The sequence below is a fragment of the Populus nigra genome, chromosome 1 (assembly GCF_951802175.1).
Source record: "Populus nigra chromosome 1, ddPopNigr1.1, whole genome shotgun sequence".
NCBI lineage: Eukaryota > Viridiplantae > Streptophyta > Magnoliopsida > Malpighiales > Salicaceae > Populus > Populus nigra.
In genome coordinates this window covers 23,030,270-23,056,795 of record NC_084852.1, presented here as the reverse complement: position 1 = coordinate 23,056,795, position 26,526 = coordinate 23,030,270, and the positions used below count along the sequence as shown (strand labels likewise).

Here is a 26,526-nt window from a genome sequence, read left to right as displayed (position 1 = left end):
TTTATTTTTATAATTTTTTTTTATCATTTTATGCTCGATTCACTAGCCTGTGCAATCTTTTTCAGTAATCAAAATCTTAGATTTTTCGTACTCATTTTAAAACATTAACACATGAATATCTTTTTTCATACAGACAGAATTAATTTGTCCGCAACATTTCGCTGGCCATTTATCTAGTCATGCTACTAAAATATGTAATGAAATGAGTAGCGTGGAGTTGAAGAACACAGCAGGCTGCTGCTGGATTGAGGCTGTCAATCAATTTCTAAACAATGTTTTGGATTCATGTTTACTGAATGCAGGGATATGAATCAAGTCAAAAAATTTCTTATTTCCTTGAAATCCGATGTCAATTGTAAAGCATATACAATAGAAGCAATTGTAGAGTAAAAAGGCAAGATTAGCACCCTCTATGAGCTGTGGAGGCACTTCTATCGAGATTCATCCAACATGTCTAACATGGCTAATGCCTGAACAACCCAATTAATCCAAGTCCTAGATGAAACAATTTCATCCAAGCATAAGAAAGGCTCTAAAATCTTCAAACTCAAAATGATATGCATCAATCCTAATCAGATCACTACGGAGAAAACCAAGAAAACACCTCAAAATTGAAAATGGATCTTTGCTTTAAGCGCATAGGAGGGGAAAAAAAAAGAACCAGCAAGCAGTGAAATTGAAGAAGCTGGCAGCGGCGACAGTTATTGAGCCAGCAGGACGAACACACCTCTATATATATATATATATAATTTTTTCAAATTTTTTTTTGTTAAAAATTAATTGTTTTTTATATATTTTGAATCGTTTTATGCACTGATCTCAAAATAATTTAAAAAAAACAAAAACATCATTTTGATGTATTTCAACATGAAAACACTTTGAAAAGCAATTGCAATCACACTTCCTAACAGACTAGGCTCAAAGCTAGCCCAAAGCTAGCCCAACCCCAGTCGAAGTCCATGGATACCCAGAAATAATCCTTCATGTTCTTTTGTCACCACCAACAAAATCAGCAAGTTTTACCTCTTGATGGCTCAATAAAAAAACCATCCCCCAAAATCACCGAGAAAATAAAAACAGCAAAGATCTTTAAACTCCAAAGACCAAAGTTTACATAGGATATACTAAGAAACGACATAAAACAATTGAAAAACAGCAACACCAAGAAACTGAAACAGAACAGTGACTCATAAGAGTATTAATAGATGGCATCAAAAACGGAGTGAGGGGCAGAGCGCATGAAACAAGTAGAACAAAGGGATTATCAATTGAAAACATGAGATACCCAAAATTCATGAGCAAAAATATGTTATGGAAAGAACATGCAGCAAAACTTAGATTCACCCAAATAAATCTCAAATATGCAAAATTTAGAAAAGCAATCAACAAAAATACATTATCCAGGAAGGTCCAGAACCTAGCATCAAACATGTAACTAAATCTCTCAAAATTGCCTAAACAGCAAGCATGGATATGCATCCCATGATTCAGTATAATCTGTTGCAGTTTATACCAACAATCCCTGCAAGAACAAAAAGCACATCACCAGCATTAACTTTTTTAGTTGTGCTCTTTCCACCAAGATTGCTACGAGAACATGTTATGAATATGGCATCGAAAATTTTAAAATACAATGAAGGCGGGGAAGATAACAACATAACTTTGACTGAGACTAGTAAAATTAATGCCCTGTTTATTTTTTTTATTTTTTATTTTTTGGGGAGGGATTCCCACTTGAAAACCTTCTATTATGTCTTAATTTGAATCATATAAAGGTCTGATCTAGAGATTCCATTCGCATAAAAAGACCTCAACAGAGTACTATCAATACATTTAAGAAGGGGAAGGGGGGTAATCAGGGAAACACTCCAAAGCAACACATGCAATATTACCTTAAATATTTAACGCCTCTGTGTTTTTCCAATGGAACGTTTCCCAGAGAACAAGTGCTTTGGTTTGAGTGTAGGAATAACTCTATCTGCTTCTCCACGTCTAGCATCCTTGTTCCTCTTTTTAGCAGAGTTCTTGAAAAGCTTAAGAGCCTTGCTTTTTTGAACCGAGTCCTTGAAGCCCTCTCCTGGAACAACCTCATTTGGAGGCCGTGACCTTGACCTAGACCGAGATGTGGATCTCAAACGCAGCTTCTTATTTGGCTGGTCCACATCCATATCCATAGCATCACCATCATCGTGTCCCCTGTCAGTTGACCTCTCTCTTTTGCGGCCCCTCGCAGAGAGTGACCTCTCACGAAGACGATTAATTGCTTTAGAAGGATCCACTCCCATAGCTGACAGCTGCCTGCCCATTCTTTTTGTTGTGAACTTTCTGTCCTTGTCAAATTTTCTAGGTACAGTAGGCCGGCTCTCTGCAGTGCTTTTCTTCATTCTGTGCTCTTGAATGAGCAAGCTTTTCTTTTTCCTGATCTCAGCCAAGGCTTCTTTCTCTTCAGGAGTTAATTCCTCACCATCCATCTCAAAATCGTCATCTCCTTCTTCTGCCTGTCGGATACCTTCTTCTTGTTCCAACTCCTCGAGCCTTTGCAAAATATCAGGATCAATGAAGTCATACACATTGTGACCATCAAGAATCTCTGGGAGTACATCTTCTTTCCATTCATCATGGGCTAAGATGTAATTCTTCTTCAAACTGGCAGAGTATACACCAGCACCACCATTTTCATCTTCCAAATCCTTTTCTGTTTTTCTTTTCTCCTTCTCTGCTGCCTCCTTAGCTTTAGCTTCCAAAACTGCTTGAGGTATACAAGGTGGCCTTTCCTTTTGATCACGTGGCTTTGGCATTGCTACGTGGAACCGATTCAAGCAGTCATTAATTTTTTTGGATTTCATCTTCATTTCCACTCGCTGATTCAGCAATCTCTCGCAAGCAGCATTCTTCACAGAAATCACCCCCTCCTCGGTCAAGGTACTCATAGTCAAAAGCACATCAGCATCATTGGTAGCTTCACCTCCTTGAGCAACCAGTGTCTTCATAGCTTCTGATTTCATCTCCATGACCAACTTCATGTCTTCCTCAGAAATCCCTTCAAGTGGTTGCAAATCAGTCTTGTTGCAGACAATGGTCAATGGTTTATTCATAAACAAAGACTTAATGCTATGAAATAAAGCAGCCTGTTGAGCAATGCTATATCCACATGACCCAGAGACGTCCAAGAAGAATAACACAGCCGCTCGAAGATGTGCCAGAGCTGTGATGCTGCACATCTCAATAATGTTACGATCCTCAAAAGGCCGATCCAAAATCCCTGGTGTATCAATCACTTGGTACCTCAGATACTTGTAATCTGTGTGGCCTACAAACAATGACTTGGTAGTGAATGCGTAAGGTTGCACATCCACATCTGCCCTGGTGATCTTGTTGATGAAAGAGCTCTTCCCAACATTAGGATACCCGCAAATCAAGATTGTCCGGGTATTTGGATCAATTGAAGGTAGCCTTGCCATATGCTGTCTAATTTGCTCCAAGTAAGCTAAACTTGGGCCAATCCTCTTCATAACAGTGCACATTCGCCCAAGAGCAGCAACCTTCAGAGACTTGCATCGATACAATGAATCACCATACTTTAACAACTTGACATAATCCTTAGCAATCTTGCTAATAAGATTCCTGGCAGTATTAATCTGACCAAGGGCAAGCTTGTAATGATCCTTATTGTACAGCACATGAAGAAGGTCACCATAAAACGGATGGATGTCATCAAGACGAGGGAACTCATCAATGATTGTTGAAAGCTTCTCATGGAAATTCTGCTGAGTATACTTCACCTTCCGCATATAAAACTGACGAAGCCGAGAAATAGCATAACCCTTATGGACCACTGTTGGTGTTTGCCTTTGGGTCCGAGAAAGGATGATATCAACAAAATCCTTCCCATTAGGGACCACAGTAATCTTCTTAAAATTATACTGCACCATCTTTATACTCTTTCCACACTGTAAAACACACATACATATTCAAATAAATGGTATCACTAGCAATTTTCTTGATGAAAAACATATATATACTAATTAAGAAAGAAAAAAAAACTATCCATTGAAGGAACTAAAAACAGAAAAAAATTGAAAAACTGGAAAAAAATAGGTGATAACAACATAGCAAGAACACAGTTGCAGAAGATAAAGAGAAATAATTGAAAGTTTGAAAAGAGGGGAAGCTCTCACTCACCTTGTTGAGAGCAACTGAGAAAGAAGAAGGGCGCCGCAAGCAGGAGGCCCTCTCTCTAGGGTTTAAGAGAGAAAGAAAGGAAATGATAACAAATAAGAGAGGCGGCTTATGTAGCAAGGGTTTTGTCTTCGAAACGACATGTCATTCATTTAAAAAATATTGGGAGCACATTAGGAGACACGTAGTCCACCTTTCACCCCTTGCCTCCTTATCTCATGGGGTATCAGAAAAACCTCAGATAGTCGCTTCCTGTCACCGCAATGTTGCTGAGACTGGGAGCGCTGACACCGCTTCTCCGCCCGTCTCTCTTCTCTCCGAAACCCATCCTTCTTTCTCCTTTAGTAACCGCCAAACCCTTCTTTTCTCTCTCCTCCTTCTCTACGGCACCGTTTCAATCGTCTTTGGTATCTCATTCTTTCAATCCAAAACCAACAACCCTCTTCGATAGTGGCAAGAATGCCATCTCTGTTGACCCTTATTATTTATCCTGCTGTATGGCTGACAAAGATAAGCCTCTGAGAATTGCCGTCCTCCTCAGCGGCGGCGTTGACAGTAGCGTTGCCCTTCGGCTTTTGCATGCTGCTGGGCACCACTGCACTGCTTTCTACCTCAAAATTTGGTTCCAAGTAACTCATTTTCTTTCTTTCAATTTTTTTTACTCCAAAGTTTGAAACTTTGTCTGAAATTAGTCTTAATTCGGAGTTCGTGTTTTCCAGGAAGATTTTAACAACTTTTGGTCAGAATGTCCATGGGAAGAGGATTTGAAGTTTGCAAAAGGCGTCTGTGATCAGGTTAATCACTTTCTTTTCTTCATTTTTTGTACATCGAGCTTTTAATATTTACAGCTGCATTTAAGTAAGTAGATTTCTTCTTTTGCCTTCTCGAAAGCCAAGCTTTGATCAAATTCTTTTCGTTTGGTCAAGTTTGAGATGATGTTTTACATATATTCCGTTTTAGCGGTTTCATTTCATTGTTTGGAATTCTACCTTTTCTTTGCTCTTATGAGTTACAAAATTGGCATAAAAATAATGCTTCTGAAATGAAAGATTTCGATGAAAGGATTTTTCTTGCTTACTTTTTAGGTTGGAGAAGTTCTTTGCTTGGTTTATAATCTATAAGCTTGTACAGGAGAGAGAGATTGTTTAACTGAAGCTTGATGGCATTGGCTTTCAGGTTGGTGTCCCATTAGAAGTTGTCCATTTGACTGACGAATATTGGAGTAATGTGGTATGTAATTCCACTAAAAGAACATTTCCTTCTATTATTTTTTTGCTTTCTCACTTTGTTATTTCTGTATAGTTGAACAGAGAGCTTTTTTTTTAGATACCATTCCCCCTAAAAATGAAGAAAAGGAAACTCTGTTATTTTATTAGCTCTGTTTGTTGTATAGTGGAAAATCTGCTTTTTCTGGTCTGTCTTCTTGTTGGAGAATCCGGATGAAGCTGTGAAGACATTTTTATGGTCAGTGAAGTAATGAAATGATGGTTAATTTTCCAGGTGTCATATATTATTGAAGAGTATCGATGTGGTCGCACTCCCAATCCTGATGTGCTTTGCAATACAAGAATTAAGTTTGGTACCTCTAGCTGAGCTTGAACACGTGAATTATCCTTTGATTAGTTGATTCAAACTATCTTTGTGCTTAACTTTTTCATCGAAATACAAAAAATTCAGGTGCATTCATGGATGCCATCAACAACATGGAATTTGATTATGTTGCTTCAGGACATTATGCCCATGTCATTCATCCAGTGTCGGATCAAATAAATAAGCCATCTGTTTTAGAACTCTCAAAGGACAAGGTAATTAAGTGAGAACACATCTTCTGATCTTTTGCTTTTTTTGTCTCTTTTGCTTTTTATCAGTCTTTTGAGTATTGTCTTAAAACTGTAATTGGTTAATTGTGTTTCATTTTCTAAGATGCTCAATACATTGTTTCATCAACACAATCACGACATTGTTGATGCTTTAAGGTGGAAACCTTACGGTAAATGGGGTTTTAAATTTACAATCATATTTTAGTAGTTTCTTTGAATCCAATATGTGAATTTTTCTCATTATATGGTTTAAAGTCATATTAGAATTTGTAATGTGTGAATCTAGGTACTGTCAAGAGTTTTAGTTGCCCACATAAGAAAAGAAGACCGTTGTTTTCAGCATTTTTTTTCCTTGCAATATGTGGACGGAAATCATTGATTTTTTTCCCCAAAAGTTCTGCATTATCTCTCACCAAGAGTAAAACTGGGGAATCAGGTTGAGATATCACTTAGATCTTCAATGTCATTTGATAGCTAAAAATTCTACTTATCATATTTGTTCCATAAACTTTATCCTGAAACTCTGATAAATTTAACTGCCCATGTTCAAATTACATTTATGCTTGTATGATCTTTTTGTGTTATTTCTATCATGAGGATTGGTGCCTAACAGATTACTTGAAGCATTTGTCTATTGTGTGTTGTTAATATCAATAAGTATGATCTACAGCTCAAGGATCAAACGTATTTTCTCTCACATTTGACACAAGCTCAGCTTAAACGTCTTATTTTTCCACTTGGTTGTATTCCAAAGGTGAGTTGTTTATATGCTTACTGAGGTGCCATATTTTTACTTATAATATGAGTTTGATAGTCTTCCATGCATTTATATCATTAACTCATCAATTCGAAGACTATTATTTAGTTTCTCAGTACATGGGGGTATTGGAATACTTATTATGATTCTCTGTGTAAGTTTTAAAAAAATTGTATTAGATTGCTGTGATGTGAAGAATTCACATAGGACTTTTAAAAGTAACATATTTCTCATTAGCAAAATAATAAATGGTGGGAAAAGTAGGGATGGATATTAAAGAGAAAATATAAAAGTATTATAATCATCCAGAAATTTTTTTAAGAGTTTGTATTTTTTTATATAGTTATGTATTATTCAATTAGCTCATGGATCTTTTTGTTTTTCTACCCTTTTTTTTTTTTAGTTTGTGCATATGATTTGAAAACTTAGGTGAGATAAAGAAGCGTTGCAGTGTATGCCAACAATAAGTTAGCTCAACGTGGCTTCATCATACAATATAATAGTAAATTGATAGATGCAAGTGTTCAAATGACTTGTTGACTTGACTATATCATTTTAAATGTGTTGTCTAACATGAGAACATGAAATTCTTGTAATTTAAAGCTGATATTTTCTTGGAAAGTCTTCTTGGAACTGAAGTTTCCATCTATTTATTTATTTTTAATTTTTTTATGTTCTTCATTTTGAAAGTATATTACAGTATATCATGCTACAGTTGTTTCGTTGCATGGCTCTATTTCTTGGGATTGCAGAAGTCTTCCTAAAGTATTTTTTTATTTCTTCCTCTATTTCAAAAAAATGAATATTTCTGTCTCCATTGTTGTAGGAAGAAGTTCGCAATCTTGCCTCAAAATTTGATTTGCCTAACAAAGACAGAAAGGATTCACAAGGAATATGCTTCCTTGGAAAGGTACTTCCTAATGGCAGTTTTTTGCCACATTCCTTACATGGTGCAGGAAACATTTTTAAGATGTGATATTTTATGTGCTACATCTGCTCAACAAATGTGCTGTTGATAGCAATTCATTTTATTTTGGAAACCTGGCCTATTAATGAAAACCAAGCAAACTGATGCCTGTTAACTCTTAACTAATGTATAGTTAAGTTTAATTTGCATATAACTTTGTCCTTTATTAGCTTGTAATGCCTTGTTAATTTGGATGGATGACAAAAGAAATATCCTTCATCGAACTTCATTTTTCAGAACTTTCTGATATTAGCCTTGACCGGTTCTAAACTTTCTTTATTTGCTGTTATTCTATTTTTAGTGGCCATTTCAAATTTGAAACATGCTTAATCTTTAAAAAGTTGAACCTGGTCTTAATAGTGACTTGAGACTGCATTATCTTAGAACTCTTCTTTTTGTAGATAAAATTTAGCGAATTTGTTGGGAGACATATTGGAGAGAGTGAAGGTGTGATTTTGGAAGCTGAGACAGGAGATTTCCTTGGCATTCATCGGGGTTTTTGGTTCTACACAATTGGTCAACGTCAAGGCTTACGCCTTCCTGGGGGACCCTGGTATGCTTTGCCAAATTGTTGATCTATAGCTTATCTATAGCCGTGGCAACATTCATATTATGCTTTTCATAGGATATAATGTGATGGTTCTAATAATGGAGTTTGCCAAAATTCTTTCTCTACCACTGTTAACTTCGTGCACTTAAAGATGCCATATTTCTCCTCTAGTGTTTTCTCCAATCTTTTTTTTTTTGAATTATAAAGCCATGGTTTATCTTATGTTGGGCTCTTCCCACTTTGTTTGCTGAAGGCTTTTCTGCGTGGTGCATCTTATGCAGGTATGTTGTTGAGAAGGATGTTAAAAACAATGTAGTGTTTGTGTCAAGAAATTATTTCTCGTTAGACAAAAGAAGGCGCTCATTCCGTGTTGGCTCCTTGAAATGGCTTAGCGGGTCTCCACCTGATATGACCAGTCAGCTTCAGTGTAAGGTATAGGAATTGTGTTTTACATAATTCATTATTTGATAACCAATATTGCACATTTCCCTCCATGAATGTTTTCTTTTTTATTTGGTTGGCAACCCTGTAGTCCTATTTATCCAACATTTGAGTCATTTATGCCTTACCTATTAGAGTACGTTGCGGTCAATTGCTAATATCTTGAAGCTCAACTCTCTTTGAAACTTTTCAGGTCAGACATGGCCCCGCATTTTATGATTGCAGTGTAAAGATAGAACTTGGTGAAGATAGTCCTGAAGAGGTTGTGGCTGTCCACTTATGTGAAGATGATCAAGGTCTAGCAGCAGGGCAGTTTACAGCTTTCTACCAGGGAAGAAGTTGCATAGGTTCTGGTGTGATTTTGGAGTCCTGGGATGATAAAGGTTTTCCTGTATGTCAAAAGGCTCTTGAATTAGCTAGACTAGAAGATAAATCAAAGCTTGGGAAACCAGTTAAGATAAAGGTAAAACCAGAGACTTCCGACCAGGAATCTGTTCAGAAGGATGGCATAGAACCTGATAAAGGATTGGCTGAACCACGGGTTGCTGTCACAGGTTAAAACAAGTCGGGCATATTTCAATGAGAAGCAATATCTGGATTCCCAGTAAGTTGGTTGCATAAAAATGAAGCAGGGTTGGTTGCAGATATTCCAGTCTTCAAATCGTTAGGAATAGTTCGTGCATGGAAGTGTAGGTTTTAGCACATTGGTCTCCCAATCAACCCTCTGGATCCTAGGGCATGCTGTAGTTTCCTAGAGACTAGAGCCAACCGCCATTTATAACCGGGCGGGCTGTGTATAATTAGAAGAACATTCCTTGATGACATACCTGTGGTTTCATGAAAATAATCGACTTAAAAAGTATACAAATTTTGGAGGTCAAATTCTTGCCGTGACAAGGACGGAGCATGCATCCCTACCACCTGATCAATTAGCTAACAAAAATGAATTAACCACCCATAAGTGGTGCACAGGCTTGGAAATGTGTGTGTACAATCAGATTTTAGTTTCCCACTAATTATTTACCCATGCGATATCGCAGGTAGTTTTCAACATCTATTATTATTTAGTTCTTTTACAATTAAAATAGATATTTGTTCAAAAAACTATGATTTAAATTAGTAACAAAAAAATTAATTATTCTTTTCTAATACATGCATTTTTTCACTGATTTTTTTTTATTAGTAGCATTTTTTTATTTAGAAGTAAAGGCAATTTAAATTATTTTTTAGTAAAAAAAAATTAAAATAAGTAGGGGAAAATGTATCTCTTTAATCTACCATGTTTTTTTTATTAATGCATTTGTTTTCTTAATGAAAAAATTTTTTTATTAAAAAAATTGTTTTTTTTAAAATAAAAAGGAATTATCATGTTATGAAAAGAAAGTTTTAATTAAAAATTATTGACAATTTTGGTATTATGTATGCCATTAAAGAAAAAAATAAGTAATCTTAATAAAAAATAAAAATCTTATGTTCATTAAATATTCATGAACTCAATTTTTTGTTTTTACATATTAGGCTCATATATAATAATTAACCAAATGATTGCTAATATTACTAAAAAAAAATGATATAGTCTTATTTATTCAAAGGTATTTGATGAAATAATATTTATAATTAATTTTAATTAAAAATTAAGAAAAAAAAACTATAACTAAATGGCTATCTAAAAAAGGGATAGTAACCCGGGCTGGAAGTACTAATGGCTATCTAAAAAAAATATAACATCGATTTACTTTTTTTAATGAGATGAATGTTCAAAAATATTTCAATAACAATCCTCTTATTAATAGAAATCTAATGATATTAAGATCGCTATTTTTTATGGCTGGAAGTACTAATGGCTACTTTCTCTATTATCTATTATTTTTCGATTGTTTTTTTTTTATTTTTAAAATTAAGAAACTAGAAAGTAAAAAAAAATACGTAAATCCTCAAATTAATAGGATAGAAAATGATTGATGGGAGAATTTCTATGTAAAAATAATTTTTTCATGTGAATCTAGAAAAAACCCTCTTTTTTATCCCTTTTTTTTAATTGTTTTTCCATTACAAATTTAAATCTTATTTAATTAAATTGGCCTTAAAATCAATACAAACTAAGAATTTCTATGGTATACAAAGAGGAAAAAACATAGAAAAAAAATAAAATTTAATGATAAAAAATAAAAATAGAAAATTCAATAACAATCCTCTTATAATAGAAATCTAATGATATCAAGATTGCTATTTTTTATGGCTGGAAGTACTAATGGCTACTTTCTCTATTATCTATTATTTTTCGATTGTTTTTTTTTATTTTTAAAATTAAGAAACTAGAAAGTAAAAAAAAATACGTAAATCCTCAAATTAATAGGATAGAAAATGATTGATGGGAGAATTTCTATGTAAAAATAATTTTTTCATGTGAATCTAGAAAAAACCCTCTTTTTTGTCCCTTTTTTTTAATTGTTTTTCCATTACAAATTTAAATCTTATTTAATTAAATTGGCCTCAAAATCAATACAAACTAAGAATTTCTATGGTATACAAAGAGGAAAAAACATAGAAAAAAAAATAAAATTTAATGATAAAAAATAAAAATAGAAAACAACAGTGTCCAAGGGAGGGAAGTATTGCCGCCCCTCCATAATAATCTCAAGAGATTGGGATATCACACGACACTTTCATTACGTTACAACCATTTTGGGATGAGGATGATGAGACTTTTCTATATATATAATGTTAGAATAATAAATATTCATATGAACACTTGAAATATAATAAATAAAATACAAATATTTTAAATTATCTACCTGTTAGATAATTGAAACCCCACCTGTTAAAAACAATTGCCACTGGGGAAAAAAATCCAGTAATCCAAGCGTTTTTGTGGAAACCATTGGGAGGTTCCACGCCTATCAATAATTTAATAGCTGTTCTGATTGGGTAATTTAGCCAGGGAAGAATTAACCAAAATTAAAAGAGAAGGTGGTTTCATTTTTCATGGATTCAGTATGAAAGAAATGAGGTCTTGATGAGTAATGAAGATTCAATATGAAAGAAATGAATAAACAATAGGAATGATAATAAATATGTCAAGTGAGAGAGAGAATGATTTCAATAAACAAATTTAAAGCTATTGTTGAAGTCGAAATGAAAGTCATGATTTTTAGTTTAAAACTCGTAGCATTAACAAAACCAGTGACGAGTTTCAATGAATAAAAGAATAAGAAAAACGAGAAGATATGTAAACCCCGGTCAGAAAACTTAGTTTGACAAATTAGTGATAAATATGGTAATATTGAATTTATTGATTATAAATTAAGGGGAAATGTCATGAGAATCTAAGTAAATAAAGTAATGCATGAAATTCGGATTTTAGTGTAAAAGACATTGATTGTCTAATTTTACGATATCGATGATATATCTCAATCCAACCGTTGGAGCGGACTGTAATTTTATAAGAAATCTCCAAATTTATTGATTTATCTTAGGTTAAAATTTAATGTCAATTGGAGTTTGGAAAGGCTTTACAAGAATGCTCAAAATCAGGTAAATTGAAGAAGATGACACAAGGGGCATTAATAATGGCATTTTGATAATTTTATATAAAACAATATTCTCCTCTCCTCCTTTAAAGACAGACCACGCCCTATGCAAAAGGAAAACAGGAGGGAGACCATATTTTTGTCCCATTTTCTTCATCTTCTCTTCATTTTTTTCAAGCTAAATCAAGAGGGAGTGTTCTTAGGAGGATTATATCCAAGAAAACATATTAAGTGACTAAACTTAAAGAGTCATAGAGCTTGAGAAAAACAAAGAGAAGAAGCTAGAAATTGGAAGAAGAAGACATGATTTTTGTAAGAATTCACTCAAATAAGCTAAAGTAGCAAAGGTAAGGGATATACCCTCAAGTAATTTTATTTTTCTCTCTTTTTCTTGCACGAGGAGAAGAAAACCTCCAAGTTTAAAATTATAGGGTTCATGTAAATATTTTGGAGGAATAATTGTTCTTGTGAATTTCGAGATTAATTGCACGATAATGGCTTGATTTGTAGAAAAATAGAAGGAATAGATTGATTTGAAACTATGGGTTTTGGGATGGCCACAGAGCAGGAACTTCGGCAGCCATATCTTGGCTTTCCATCGTTGAATTAGGTTGCTTTTTGGATATGTTATTATGATCAGTGTCACCTACATTCTAACCAAAGAGATTGTCAATAGCAGACTTCGTTTGAGAGCTATCATCAGAGGAACATTTCTGGAAAATCACCCTTCAAGACAGCCTCATTCATCGACCGTTATATCATCTTTTCACTGTTGGATTGGTCTGGATTTTGGATATGTTATTCATCTAGATGTTATATAAATCCTGAATGGTTAAGATCAGAAACAAACACTCCTACCAGATATTGTACTTCCTGAACAATAGGTCTTTAATTTTCAGGTTAGTTCGGTATTGTTATGATATAGGGAGATTTAATTGTTGGATATATGTTAATTTTAGATATGTTATTCTAATGATGATGATGTATAATTCCACCATTTGGATTTATTGAATTCTAAATTTAGAGAATGATGTTTTAACTTTGGTTTGAGAAATATTGAATGAGAATATGATATTTAGCATAAAAAGTATGTTTTAGGACCAAGGATAATTGTAATGGGTTTAATGGTGATGAAAGTGTTTGAGTCATGTTTGATGTGTTGATAAGTGATGGTATAGTTAAATTCTATATATAAAAAAATATTTGTGGATTAATACTTTGGTTGTATTGGAATGGAAAACATGATATGGTAAAGTAGTTTGGGATAAATTGAAACCAACTTTGGAAAATTAACTCTTATTCTAATTACCCATGTTAGTTAAATAAGCGCCGAAATGTTTGGTAAATTACATATCTTGATAAACAAATGAATAGGAAATCATGGTAAGGGATGTTGTAAATTGATTTATGATATAAGGAATCATTTTGAGAGTGCACTGGAAAAATTTGGCATATGTAGTCATTGCTGAAATTTAAGCTAAATTACATTGTTTGGATGTCTTTGGACATTAGAAAATTGGTGAACATGTCTTTTGAAAATTGAAAATCATTGATGAAGAATTGAGTTAATTAGATATTTAATATTAGTGTAAATAAATTCTAGTGTAAATGAATTTAAATGACAAGTAAGAAAATAAAATAAATTCATGAAAATTATTCATGAAAGCATTTGATTTTGTGAATTTATGAATAAATCGGGAAGATTCAAATTTGATCTAGGATGTTATATTAAAATGTAGGAGAATCATTTGAAAGGGGGGACCCAACTTCTTAAGAGTTTGTATAGTAAAAGCTTGAGGAGAGACTGCATGAGGGGCACAACAATAACAAGGGAGTGCGAGTCAAGCTTCTGCAACAGGTAAGTGTTCTATACCTACACTTTTTACGTAACGTTAATTTACTAACTTATTAAATTCTTAGTCTTTGCATTTATAGGTGAAACCACAAAGAGAAAGGATAAAGTGAAATAAACAAGAAATTAAAATGGATATGAGTACTTGTTTGGTTTAACAATATGAATTATGAAACTTGATTAACTATTCTTGAAGTGAAAGCTAATGATGTCAGGAATCTTGACATCAATATTTTTGGAAATATTCCAAGGTATTTTGGAAAGAAAAAAAATTTGATTGGCTATTTCAGGTTAGAAATAGTCAATGACATCAATCAGTAACATTGATTTTAACATTTACAATGAACTTGATTAGTCATTCTTGATATGGACGACTAATGACACTAATAAAAATTTATTAGTGTCGACATTCCCTTCCAAGTTTTGGGGGAGATGTATTATAATGGTATTTTTTATAGGGAATAATTAAAAGTGTTAATGAAATGGGGATTGACATCTTAATAGGATTATTCATTCAGCCTTGAAGAGGCAGATATTGATTAGAAATTATGGAATAAGATGGGCGGAGGAACTAGTTACCCGATAATGGGCTAGTGGCATCAATTTTGTTTTCTAATGACTAGAATATGCAACTTGAGTTAAACTTACTTGTGTGGTGTTAATATTATTGGGATGATTAACTTGTCATATTGTAAATGAAATGTTGGATGATACCTTATTCTTAACCAAAAATAGTAAAATGTGTTTATGTTATGGATTATTGAAGAAATAAATAAATAAAATAATAATAAATTGACGAAAATCTAATCCTTGTGAAGGATAGAGGCAAATATTGTATCGCTTGGGACGTGTGAATAGAAGTTCATTAACTATGGTAGGTGTTATATATTTGAGGAATGCGATGACACACACACACACACACACACACACACACACACACACACACACACACACACACACACACACACACACACATGATGTATTTTAAATTAATTGATGAATTGTAATTGATACAATTTGAGAATTGTGTACTGTGCACATGGAGGATGTCAAAGAAATTATGACTAATAATGTAAATACGTTGTATTGAGGTTTTGTGTTGTTGTTGACATGAAAAGAATTTGGTGGTAATTATAACAGTGTAATAAAATGCCAATAATAGTGATAGATAATGAAATTTGACCTTAATTATGATGGCCAAATGAGATTAGGTTGATGAATTAAATATATTGATGTATGTATGGTATTTATATTATTTGAAGATGGATCAGATATGAATATTATGAAAATGATAATAGGTTCCATGATAAAGGGAGATTTTACTGAAAATCTAAAGAAACATTGGAATGTGTCGAAATGGGCACAATAAATATGTAAGTTGAATATATTTATAAACTAAAATTGGACCGAAAACATGACGAGTTTGACGATTTATATGGAAAAGCCATAATGGGTATAATAGATATTGGGATTGAAATTGATTTAAAGAGATAAAGAGTAAGAGAGAGAGAAATCACATGTTAGATATTATAATGAATTAAATGCGCTCGTGAGGTGAAACAAGATACAAAACGAAAATGTTGAATAATTCTAGGAATGACTAATAGAGACGTAATAATGGAAAGTTAAATGAGAATTTCAAGGAACTATGATTACATATCGTTGAATATATGTTTACTTACCTGTGCATGTATTGTCTGATTTTCCTTTTATGTTATATTTTATTCTTCATATATTTATTCTATACATTACGAAATTACAAGTCCTTTAGATTCATGCAAGGAGTATTGTTATAGGTTCTTCAGTCTCTTTTTGTATGATTAAATAAGAAAATGAACATTAATGTATTTTGTCTTAAGGAATTTAATGACTTAATATGTAATAGTACTCCTTTTATATTAAGTGTCGGCACGTAAAAATATATTATTTTGTATTTGTAATCTTATTGTTTGTTTACTTTCAATTATTATGAATCATGGGCGTTAATGGAAAAGAAATGAACATGCGAAATGTTATGCATATACCATAAATGATGTGATGTTGATGTTCTATATGATTATGATATGATTGAGAAATGAGTATAATTATACAAGATGATTGACAATAACTTGGGACCTCCAAGTATAAAGGAAACTCTGTTGAAATTTCAGTGGAAATTTCGGCAAGTCTCTGATAAGTTAGGTGCGAAAAAAAAATAATACCTATTTTTTTAAAGTTAAGGCTCAAAGTGTTTCACGAATGTATTCAATTACGGGGTGTTACAGTTATTATAATCTCATGATCCAAGTTATAAATTTGATAAGTTAACCTAAGTTGATAAATATCAACCCAATACATTGTCATCTTAATATTAAAAAAATATGATTTTTAACTCATTTAGTTAAATTATATTCTTACTTCTTATTCGAGTTATCTTTAAATCTATCAAATAAATTAGATTATATTAAATTAACATATACTTGAAACTTCGTTAATAACACTTTAATGTTAAAAAATTTAATATCACACGGCATAGGAGCACGAGACAAAGATTTTCAATCTATACCTATTTATTTTTACATTTTAAAAATATTTTTGAAAAAACAACTATAATTTTAATTTTAAACCTATTTTGAATTGTTTTATATATTAATATTAAAAATAAATAAATAAATAATACATTAAAAAATAACTATAATTATAATTTGAAACACTACCAAATTCGTTAAAATAAAAATAGAAATTGACTCGTGTTCCATCAATACTGGTGGTTGTTAGCTTTTTTTCAAAATAAGAGTAGTAAATGCCATTATAAAACCGCACAAGTAGTTGGATATCATTATCAATGGCGAACGGGGTTCTGTTGAGAATGGAGTGAATGCTACTTTTTTTTTTAAAATAAATTTTCTTATTTAAAAATATTAAAATAATTTTTCACATCAACAAATTAAAATCATATATTTTTTTAAATATTAACATAATATTTTTTAAACTAGAAATATTTTTTTTTTTAAAAAAGTTAAAATAAAATCGCTCAACACCCCGGAAAGAAGTCAAAATACAATACTTCAAAATTCATACTGATATATATATATATATATATATATATATATATATATATATATATATATATATATATATATATATATATATATATATATAGATATATAGAGAGAGAGAGAGAGAGAGAGAGAGAGAGAGAGAGAGAGACGTACATACATTGAATATGTAGGTAGAAGTGGTTCCGTGCTCAATTAGTTTGGGTTTGTTAAAAGATTGATTAGTACAGTTAAATTTGGTCAACCTATAACCTAGACAATTTGGGTAAGACCCGAACAAGATCCAATATTTTTTTTTTTAAATATGGGATTTGAAATCCATTAGTATATATACTCTATGTTCCTAGAAAAAAATATTTTTTCAATATAGGATAAAAAACTTTTTAGTTTAAATACTTCAACTTAAAAGGATAACATAATATCTTTTTAATTTTGGGATTTGAAACTCTATGCTTTCAAGAAAAAAAGTTATATTTTTTCAATGTGGGATCTATGTTCCCAAGAAAAAAACTACATTTTTCAATGTGAGATTGGAAACACATTAGTATATATATTATATGTTTCCAAGAAAAAAGTTATATTTTTTTTTTCAATGTGGAATTTGAAACACATTAGTATGTATACTCTATGTTTACAAGAAAGAAACTATGTTTTTTCAATGTGGGATTTCAAACTCGTTATTATATATACTCTATGTTCACAAGAAAAAAACTATGTTTTTTCAATGTAGAATAAAAATTTTTTTTGGTTTAAATATTTTAATTTAAAAACTTAACATAATATCTTTTTAGTGTGATAAAAAACTTTTTAAAATATTTTTTTAAAATTAATTATTTACAATATGTATAACCTATATTTATATAGATTTTTTTTAATTTTTTCATATAAAATATTAAAATTTTATTTTTTTTAATTTTTTCAAGTTAATCTATAAAACTCAAAACCAGACTTCTTGTATAAATCAACCGTGAACGGGTTTAATAACTATGCCAAAAATATGCGACTAAACGGCACTCTTTTTATGTCGGTGGTTACGTGACTAATGACGCCTCAAATGGAAGGTGACCCTTATTGCACTGTGACTCGAAACAAAAGGATGAAAGCCAAAGCAGTGCCGAGTTCAAAAAAATAATAGAAGAATGATTGAAATAGGGCTACACACAAAGAATTCTAAAAGCTTAAATATTAATTTAATCAAGTTTGCTTTATAAAAGATTTTATCATGTTTTTCTATAGGCTAGGAAAACGATTTATATTAGAAAATAAAATCAGAATCTAAGAAAAATATCAAAATTGACTCAAATATCAACTTTTAAATTTAATTTCAAGAGATCTAATAATTTAACAAACACAAAGAATTCTAAAAGCTGAAATATTAATTTAATCGAGTTTGCTTTCTAAAAAAATTTACCATGTTTTTTTTATAGGTTACAAAAGCAATTTAATTATATTAGAAATTAAAATCAGAATCTAAAAAAAAATTAAAATTTTAGTGGAGTTCATAGTCAGGTTCATAGGTTTCGCTTGGTAGCTTTGGGTACCTGATTTGCAAGTTTGATGAATTTACCCATCAATATAATATTTTTTTTTAGTTTTGGGTCTTTTAATTGTTTTGTTTTTTTATTTCATCCTTCAATATTGAATAGATTATGAAATAAACTACATTATTTATTTTTATTTGTTTTCTATAAGGTTATTACTTACTCATATAAGTGTCTATTTTTAGGTTGGTTCTTAATTTTGTGAGCATTTATTTTTATCATATAATTAAATAAATTCTTTTTTATAAAAAATATTATTAAATCCAATAGAGTTTATGACCCGAGTTGTGAGGGTACCAAAGTTAATCTAATCTGTCATTATTTCAATATTGTTTTTTAAAAAAGTTGTTATCTTGAAGTTCTTTTTTAAAGTTAAGTTATGTTTTTACTAATTACCAATATTGTATTTAAACACATAAAATCAATCGATTTAAGTTGGTTTAGATTCCACATAATTTAATTGAAATCTTGAGTCAAATTAAAAAATTAACAATTCCACGTAATTTAATTGAAATCTTGAGTCAAATAAAAAATTAACTCGAAAATTTTAAGATTAAATTACTTCACCGGATTTAATTTAATGAAACTATTAAAAAATTATTGATACTCTTAACTTTTGTTTACATAAAAAAAAAACTGGATTTACGTACTGCATAGCGGGGCCAATGACCAGTATTAACTACATACACAGATCTTGGAGAAGAACTTATCCAGGCAGGCATATTGCATGCCATATATACATGACATGATCCTATACATTTATTTCAAGCATCGATAAATGTGTACATTTATCATATGGATGTTAACACGGTCCCTGCGCTCCTCAAATTACATATAATTTTGCAGTAGTTTGCAAGAAATATCAATGTGCCTATCAATTCTGAAGGTCCTACAATAAATGGAAACGAGTTGTCCCAACTCTCCATCTTAGTCCTACAACATTAATGGACGTGCCCGTATCATTGTGTCTATGGCAAGTTAAAGCTAGCAGATTTACGTCATAGAGCCAGAAGAAGTACGAATCACACACACACACACACTATCAGCATCGAAGGTCGAGTAAGTAGAGTGTTCTTGTCAATTAGAGCAATATGGAGGGTGTGAAGGGTTTGGAGAGTGATTTAGAGGCCATGAGACAGTATTTTAGGAGTGGAAAGACCAAAGATGTAGCTTGGAGGCAATCCCAACTGAAAGGATTGCTCTCGTTTATTAAGGAAAAAGAGAGAGAGATCTCCAAGGCTTTAAAGGAAGATTTAGGGAAGCATCATGTTGAGGCATACAGAGACGAGGTATGTTGTTTCTTAATATGCTGCGATTTTGTTTTTTTTTTTTTCATCATCAGAGAACTGCAATTTCAAACAAGTTTCCTTTTTATTGTTAAATGCATGCTAAAGACCGCCCTCCTATTATTCGATCTTCGCTTCGTTAGATTTTATCAGGTGGCTTCCAGGTTTAAAGGTAGTAATGCTACAAATAAACAAATCATGGTACACAAATTTCTTACATGACTGTTAATTATTTTCTTGTGGTTGACCAATTATTTATTATGTCTAGAACTCACAGTTCACCATTTGTTATTTGATACACGGAATCATATATTTTCTTAAAATTAAGGGTTCCCCGAATGTAAATGTAGGAATGTTTCTTGTCATAGGAGATGTTTTTGGTTCAGGAAAAAGGAAAATAAGATTTGTGATTTGGAAATCCAAAAAGACGTGGATTGTTTTTGCAGGTAGGGATACTGACAAAATCCATCAATTTTGCACTGCACGGATTAAAAGAATGGATGTCAAGCAAGAAGGTAAGCATTATTGCTCTCTTTCGGCAACAGATGATCTCTTGTAAATTGCTATAATTTCTTCTTTCCCACCAACGTCGATCGGTACTCTCAAGGAATGATTTCATGTGGTGTGTTTACAAGTTGACCTTCATTTAAATTAGTATTTGATGTTGTCAAATATCAAAGGCTCAACATTCAACAGTACCATGTTCTGTGCCTATGCCTATAGATTCATGTTTCTGTGTGTAAAGTTACTAACTATATACAATGTTCGTTCATAATTGACGACAGGCCAAGTTGCCAAGAGTTGCCCTGTTATCATCTGCAGAATTGGTACCTGAACCTCTTGGTTTTGTCCTAATTATTTCATCATGGAATTTTCCTTTTGGTAAGCTATTTGTGACGTAACTGAGAAGAAGATTAAAAAAAAAGGACAGGCCTATTATGTCCTTGGATATTGTCTAAGATTGCTATGCTCAATGATCGATGTGTTATCACAAATATGCAGGACTATCCCTGGAACCAATGATAGGAGCAATAGCTGCAGGTAACACGATGGTTTTAAAACCTTCGGAATTAGCTCCTGCAAGTGCTTCTCTTCTAGCAAATATTTTGCCAACTTACCTAGACAATTCAGCTGTCAAGGTTATCCAAGGAGGACCAGCTGTGGGTGAACGCCTCCTACAGCAGAAATGGGACAAGATCTTTTTTACAGGTGTACATACAGTTATAACACGAACACATATATATAAGCATATGAATGAGCATATATACATGGAGAGTGAATGTGAATGCCTGCATAAAATTCCATGTTTGTTTGTATACCATTAGAAAACTCATGACCAGCTTTTCGTTTCTATTGAAATGGACTAATATTACCTACATGGTTATGTTTCATTAACTGTCTGATATTCATTTTAATGCTTCTTCCCCATCTTTTTCCTACAAATCTATCCTAGGAAGTGCACGAGTAGGACGAATAATTATGTCAGCAGCTGTGAACCATCTCACACCTGTTGCTCTAGAATTGGGAGGTAAATGCCCTGCTGTTGTAGATTCTGTATCATCTTCATGGGATACAAAGGTTGGTTTTTATCTAAAATATGTAAATGCATCATGTTGTAATGAACACGATTAATATGTAACGTAGTAGGAACTTACACTGCTGCTAAAATACAATCCCTGTTGGTTGCTAGGTAACTGTGAACAGAATTTTAGTGTCAAAATTTGGAGCCTGTGCTGGTCAAGCATGTATAGCAATTGATTATATCCTAGTGGAAAAAAGATTTGCTTCCACCTTGGTGAGCTTGTAGGGAAATATAGGTTTCTGAACTCACTTGAGCTTTTCTAGTACCGTCTTCTCTACAAGAGATCAGTTTTGAACTTGTGTCTACGGTGTTGTCAGGTGGAATTAATGAAAGTTATGATCAAGAAAATGTTTGGTGAAAACCAAAGAGAGACAAATACTGTTGCAAGAATAGTCAACGAACAGCATTTCTTGAGATTGAAGAATCTTCTAAGCGACTCAGCCGTGCAAAATTCCATTGTCTATGGAGGTTCAATGGATGAAAAGAATCTGTATGATGCACTATTTATACTTTCTATATATTTTAAATGCTATGATATAGTTTTCTCCGCCCTTCTTTTCCATTATAAACATGCATTATTAGACTTAATTATACCGTAGATTGTCTTGGTCTGTTCAATGGGTGTTTAGACAGCAACAGTAAATGAATTGTTATTACCCACGAATTATAACTCACTGTTCTTTACAAAATGCAATTTATCTGATTTTCTTGACCTTGATTAGATATGACTGACAAGTTATCTGGCCATATAGTCCTTCATACAATACAAGTATTGCTGCTAGCTATTGATAACATGTTTGTGGAAACCTCCATGCAGGTTCGTTGAGCCAACAATCCTGGTAGATCCTCCACTTGATGCAGCAATAATGACAGAAGAGATATTTGGTCCTTTGCTTCCCATAATCACAGTGAGCTACATACCAATCATCTCCTTTTATCTTTATACTTGTATTCTTCAAGAACTCCATCCAACAATAATCAAGAAAACTAGAGTATTAACCACCAATTATTTTCATAATTAATCTTAGTTTATAATTAATGATTAATTCAGTTTTGCTTCTACAGCTGGACAAGGTTGAGGACAGTATTGGTTTTATCAACTCAAAGCCTAAGCCACTTGCAATTTATGCCTTCACCAACAATGAAAAATTCAGGAGAAGAATGTTATCTGAAACATCGTCAGGAAGCTTGGTATTCAACGATGCAGTTATTCAGGTACTTCGATTCATCCAGTACCAGACTAATCTTCTCGTTTCATTTTTTTAAAAAATTTCTTGATTGCAACAGAGAAAACTGTAGCAAGTTTTCTCTTAAATAAAAATTTCCCATTCCTTTTATGTTCTTACTCTTAAATGCAAATGCAGTATGCAGCTGATGCCTTACCATTTGGAGGGATTGGAGAAAGTGGGATTGGCAAGTATCATGGGAAATTCTCATTCGACACGTTTAGCCACTACAAGGCAGTGACAAGAAGAAGCTTCCTAACTGATTTTTGGTTCAGATTTCCTCCATGGAATGATTACAAGCTGTTGCTTTTGGAAGCGACTTACAATTATGACTATCTTGGAATGCTCCTGGTCATTCTTGGCTTAAAGAGGCGAAGATAGACAGGACTCCGATGGCATGTAGCAGTTCTGTTGCCTCAATATTGAGTCTCCCTGGATGAATCTGCACAGCCAAAATCAGCAATAATGACTCCGGAATAGCGTCAATGAACCTTTTCCGATTATATATATTAATTCTCGTAATGTGTATTGTATCTAAGTACAAGACTCTTTTGTTCGATTGGTGCAAATTTTCTTTGTATCTTGTTCACAAATCTAGTCATTTGTAATAATGACCCTAGCTATTCCTATAAAACCAGAATCTAGTCCAAGATGATGCTGGAGATTGTTTTAGATGCTGAGAAATTGTGTTACAAATTCCATTTCTTTTGGTTGAAAAATAACACAAAGAACTGAGCAGCTAGTCCATGCATTGCCACATCCTAAGTACCTAGCTATTCTCCAGAGCCCAGACAGGCAATCCATTTAATTCCAGTGTTAACAAGTACTACATGTCTGCTTCCTAGACCACTTAAAAGTTTGGTCTATATATTAATTCCAGTGTTATCTTCATTTTTTTTCTTATGAAATTTCTATCTTCACATCTCCTTCTTTATTTTCAGCCATTTCTCAAATCCCACGAACACTAGACCCTCTTCATGACCTGAATTCCGAGTTCATGACTAACAATGCAAGAGTGGTATTATAACAGCATCTTATCTATCCTAAACCTCACAACAAACATATTAAAAGAACATATCAAAGAGTAAGTTATTTAAAAAGACACAACATTTCATAATCTTTCAAATTATTATATTATTAAAAACTAATGAAACCAAATGATAGTTCAAAACTTCTAATTAGTAATTAAAACAAAAACAATAATCCATAATACTTATTATATTGTCAAAATCCAAACTTAATTAAAATAAAGTAATAGTAGAGCGTCTAAAACATCGAATCAAAGTTAAAAGAAAAGCATCAAGAAACAAGTAACTGAGTAAGGCATATTAACCAAAACTAAAAAAGTAAGAACACTCAACAAAGTCCACGTGCTAACAAAAACTAAGAACATGAAATAGTATTCAAAATGAGGGGTGAGTTCAACCAACTCAGTGAGGGAATAATATTTAATATACAATTTTAGATACATATACATAATAAACATATTATTATAAAGTAGTGGAATATATATTAGAGATCAGATGACACCCGAATATGACTATTGTGGGAGGATCAGTCATTATAGACTAATGTCTCTCTCACCAGCTATGTATACAAATTATTATGTACACATACACTAACTACTCTTCGTTAGCATATAGTTACTTACAAATCTTATATCAAGACATAATAGATATTTGTATAATTATCAAAGCAATGTATATCATATTAAGGCCATGTTTGTTTTCCGAAAAGTGATTTCCAGGAAACCATTTTTTAAACTTTCATGTATTTGTTTGTCATTAGAAAAGTTGGTCAACGGAAAACACTTTCCAATCAAAGGAAAATTTGGCTTGGTTTCCAAGATAGTGTTTTCCTGGAAAATTTGGGTGGAAAACACTTTTCGGAAGTTGTAAAAAATTTAGAAATGTCATATTATTTGCTGATTATATCAAATTTGGTTCTCAAACTTTTGATTGCTATATATATATATATATATATATATATATATATTATTTTGAATATTTATTTTTCAATTTCATCTCTTAAAATTTAATTTTTATATTAACTTTGGTCCTCATTTTTATAATTGTTATTTGCTTTTCCCTTATCATTTTCTTATTGAAATTTTTTATCTATCAAATTTGGTCATCATTTGATTGTTACTTATTTTATTTGAAATAATTTATGAAATGTTAATTATTATTATTTTAATTTTTTCATCTTTCATTTTTTTTTATTTTTTAGATTTGATTTCTATTATTTTGATTATTATTTATTTTATTTGAGATAATTGTGAAATTATATTTTTTTTCAATTTCATCATCATTCAACCTTTTAATTTGTAAGATTTATTCCTCATTATTTTAATAAACTTGAGAAAATAAAACATTAATAAATTATTTTCCAGCTCATTTTCCATGACATAACGAAACACTGGAAAATATTTTCCAACTTATTTTCCATCACACTACCAAACATCGAAAAATAAATTAATCACTTTCCTAGAATTCACTTTAAAAAAAAAACTACTTTCTAACAAACAAACGAGGTCTAAATAGAATTTAGTTCGACAAAATATGAGTGCAAATTCAAGAATAGATGAGTATTCGAAAAATAAAACAACATATATAAATATTCAATAAATTAACTAGTTGCACTTATCATATAATCAACATACATATTTATTTATATTACAAACATATTAAAAATTATCTCACTCACCTGAAAAATATAGAAGTAAAAGGAATATTAAATAAAAGACCTAAAAATCCTATTGAGGATCGTTTGAAGTACCTACAATGAATATACAAAATATACTAAAAAACAACACAAATAAAAGACTCTAATGCATAAAAGAAAACTAGGTTAAGGGACTAAAATAACAATTTTTAGAAATTAAAGATCAAAACATAATTTTACCTGAATTGGATGACCGAACTGTAAATGTTAGAGATACATAACCATATTGAAATTTCATCCATAATCCATCCTCAAATTTGTCCAGAATCTCAATTTACGTTCCAAGGACCAAATTGTAATTTTTTAAAGTTCAGTAACTAAACTGTAAATCTCTAAAATGAGGGGATTAAACTAAAAATTACACAAATTAATTATTAAAATGAGATACATCATCCTTAACCTCTTAAGAATACTGCCAAGAATTTCAAAATACATTTCGGGAGTCAAATTATAATTTTCCAAAATTTAAAGATTAAATTATAATTTTTATAAATCAAGACCAACATAAAATTTTATCATCTTCAATTTTAATACCATTCTGTCGAGATTTTCCAGCTAAATGCTGCATTGACCACACTAAATGCTGTATATTCTGAAACTAAATGCTGTATTGACAACACTATGAATGTGTCCCGGCCAAGTTAGGAAGTCTCACAAGCCAATATTCGGATCTTTCATCTTTTAAAACTACATTTTCTGCATACAATAGTGACAGTCAAACTGTGGACATTATGAAAACTTAGCTGTAGCGGGAGGGAACTTCAATATATTATGGTTACTGTTAAAACATATCTGATCAACTGTAACCCATGCCCTGTGTTTCCTAGCAGCCGCTTTTTGTTGCTCCGACTGTGTTTTATATAAATGCTCTCTATCTTGATGCATGGTTTATGACACATTTGTTTGATGTTTCTGAAAGCTGCTTCTATATGCAGTTGGCAATGGCTGTTTCATGTATTTGTACAAGCAACGCAGAAGCATTTCCTGGTTGTTGGGATATCCTTTGAAAGTCCGTCAAGTCATCCTGCATCGT

The 26,526-nt window shown here is 31.9% G+C and overlaps 3 protein-coding genes across 6 annotated transcripts; 2 read left to right on the top strand and 1 right to left on the bottom strand.

Annotated features, from left to right (window-relative positions):
• Positions 1 to 1,339: 1,339 nt before the first annotated feature.
• On the bottom strand, positions 1,340 to 4,284 carry LOC133704981 (nucleolar GTP-binding protein 1-like). The gene is made up of 3 exons (XM_062130066.1): positions 4,183 to 4,284; positions 1,893 to 3,950; positions 1,340 to 1,522 (listed from the first exon to the last, which is right to left on the bottom strand). The coding sequence occupies exon 2, from the start codon at positions 3,930 to 3,932 to the stop codon at positions 1,902 to 1,904; it is 2,031 nt and encodes a 676-aa protein (XP_061986050.1). The 5' UTR covers positions 3,933 to 3,950; positions 4,183 to 4,284; the 3' UTR covers positions 1,340 to 1,522; positions 1,893 to 1,901.
• A 79-nt stretch (positions 4,285 to 4,363) lies between these two features.
• On the top strand, positions 4,364 to 9,596 carry LOC133704990 (uncharacterized). The gene is made up of 10 exons (XM_062130077.1): positions 4,364 to 4,808; positions 4,899 to 4,973; positions 5,356 to 5,409; positions 5,680 to 5,758; positions 5,857 to 5,984; positions 6,670 to 6,753; positions 7,583 to 7,666; positions 8,125 to 8,276; positions 8,555 to 8,705; positions 8,908 to 9,596. Exons 1-10 carry the CDS (start codon positions 4,443 to 4,445, stop codon positions 9,271 to 9,273), a joined length of 1,539 nt encoding a protein of 512 aa, XP_061986061.1. The 5' UTR covers positions 4,364 to 4,442; the 3' UTR covers positions 9,274 to 9,596.
• Positions 9,597 to 19,548: 9,952 nt separating this feature from the next.
• LOC133693154 (aldehyde dehydrogenase family 3 member F1-like) lies at positions 19,549 to 23,441 on the top strand. 4 transcript variants are annotated; one of them, XM_062114328.1, is made up of 11 exons: positions 19,549 to 19,964; positions 20,070 to 20,162; positions 20,408 to 20,476; positions 20,747 to 20,843; positions 20,964 to 21,170; positions 21,415 to 21,539; positions 21,652 to 21,756; positions 21,861 to 22,033; positions 22,361 to 22,451; positions 22,595 to 22,758; positions 22,908 to 23,441. In XM_062114328.1, the coding sequence occupies exons 1-11, from the start codon at positions 19,767 to 19,769 to the stop codon at positions 23,008 to 23,010; spliced, it is 1,425 nt and encodes a 474-aa protein (XP_061970312.1). In that variant the 5' UTR covers positions 19,549 to 19,766; the 3' UTR covers positions 23,011 to 23,441. The 4 variants fall into 4 exon arrangements, with proteins under 4 accessions (XP_061970312.1, XP_061970295.1, XP_061970317.1 ...); XM_062114311.1 differs by having other exon boundaries at positions 19,554 to 19,964; positions 22,609 to 22,758; XM_062114333.1 differs by having other exon boundaries at positions 19,555 to 19,964; positions 20,070 to 20,133; positions 22,609 to 22,758.
• The last annotated feature ends 3,085 nt before the right edge of the window (positions 23,442 to 26,526 follow it).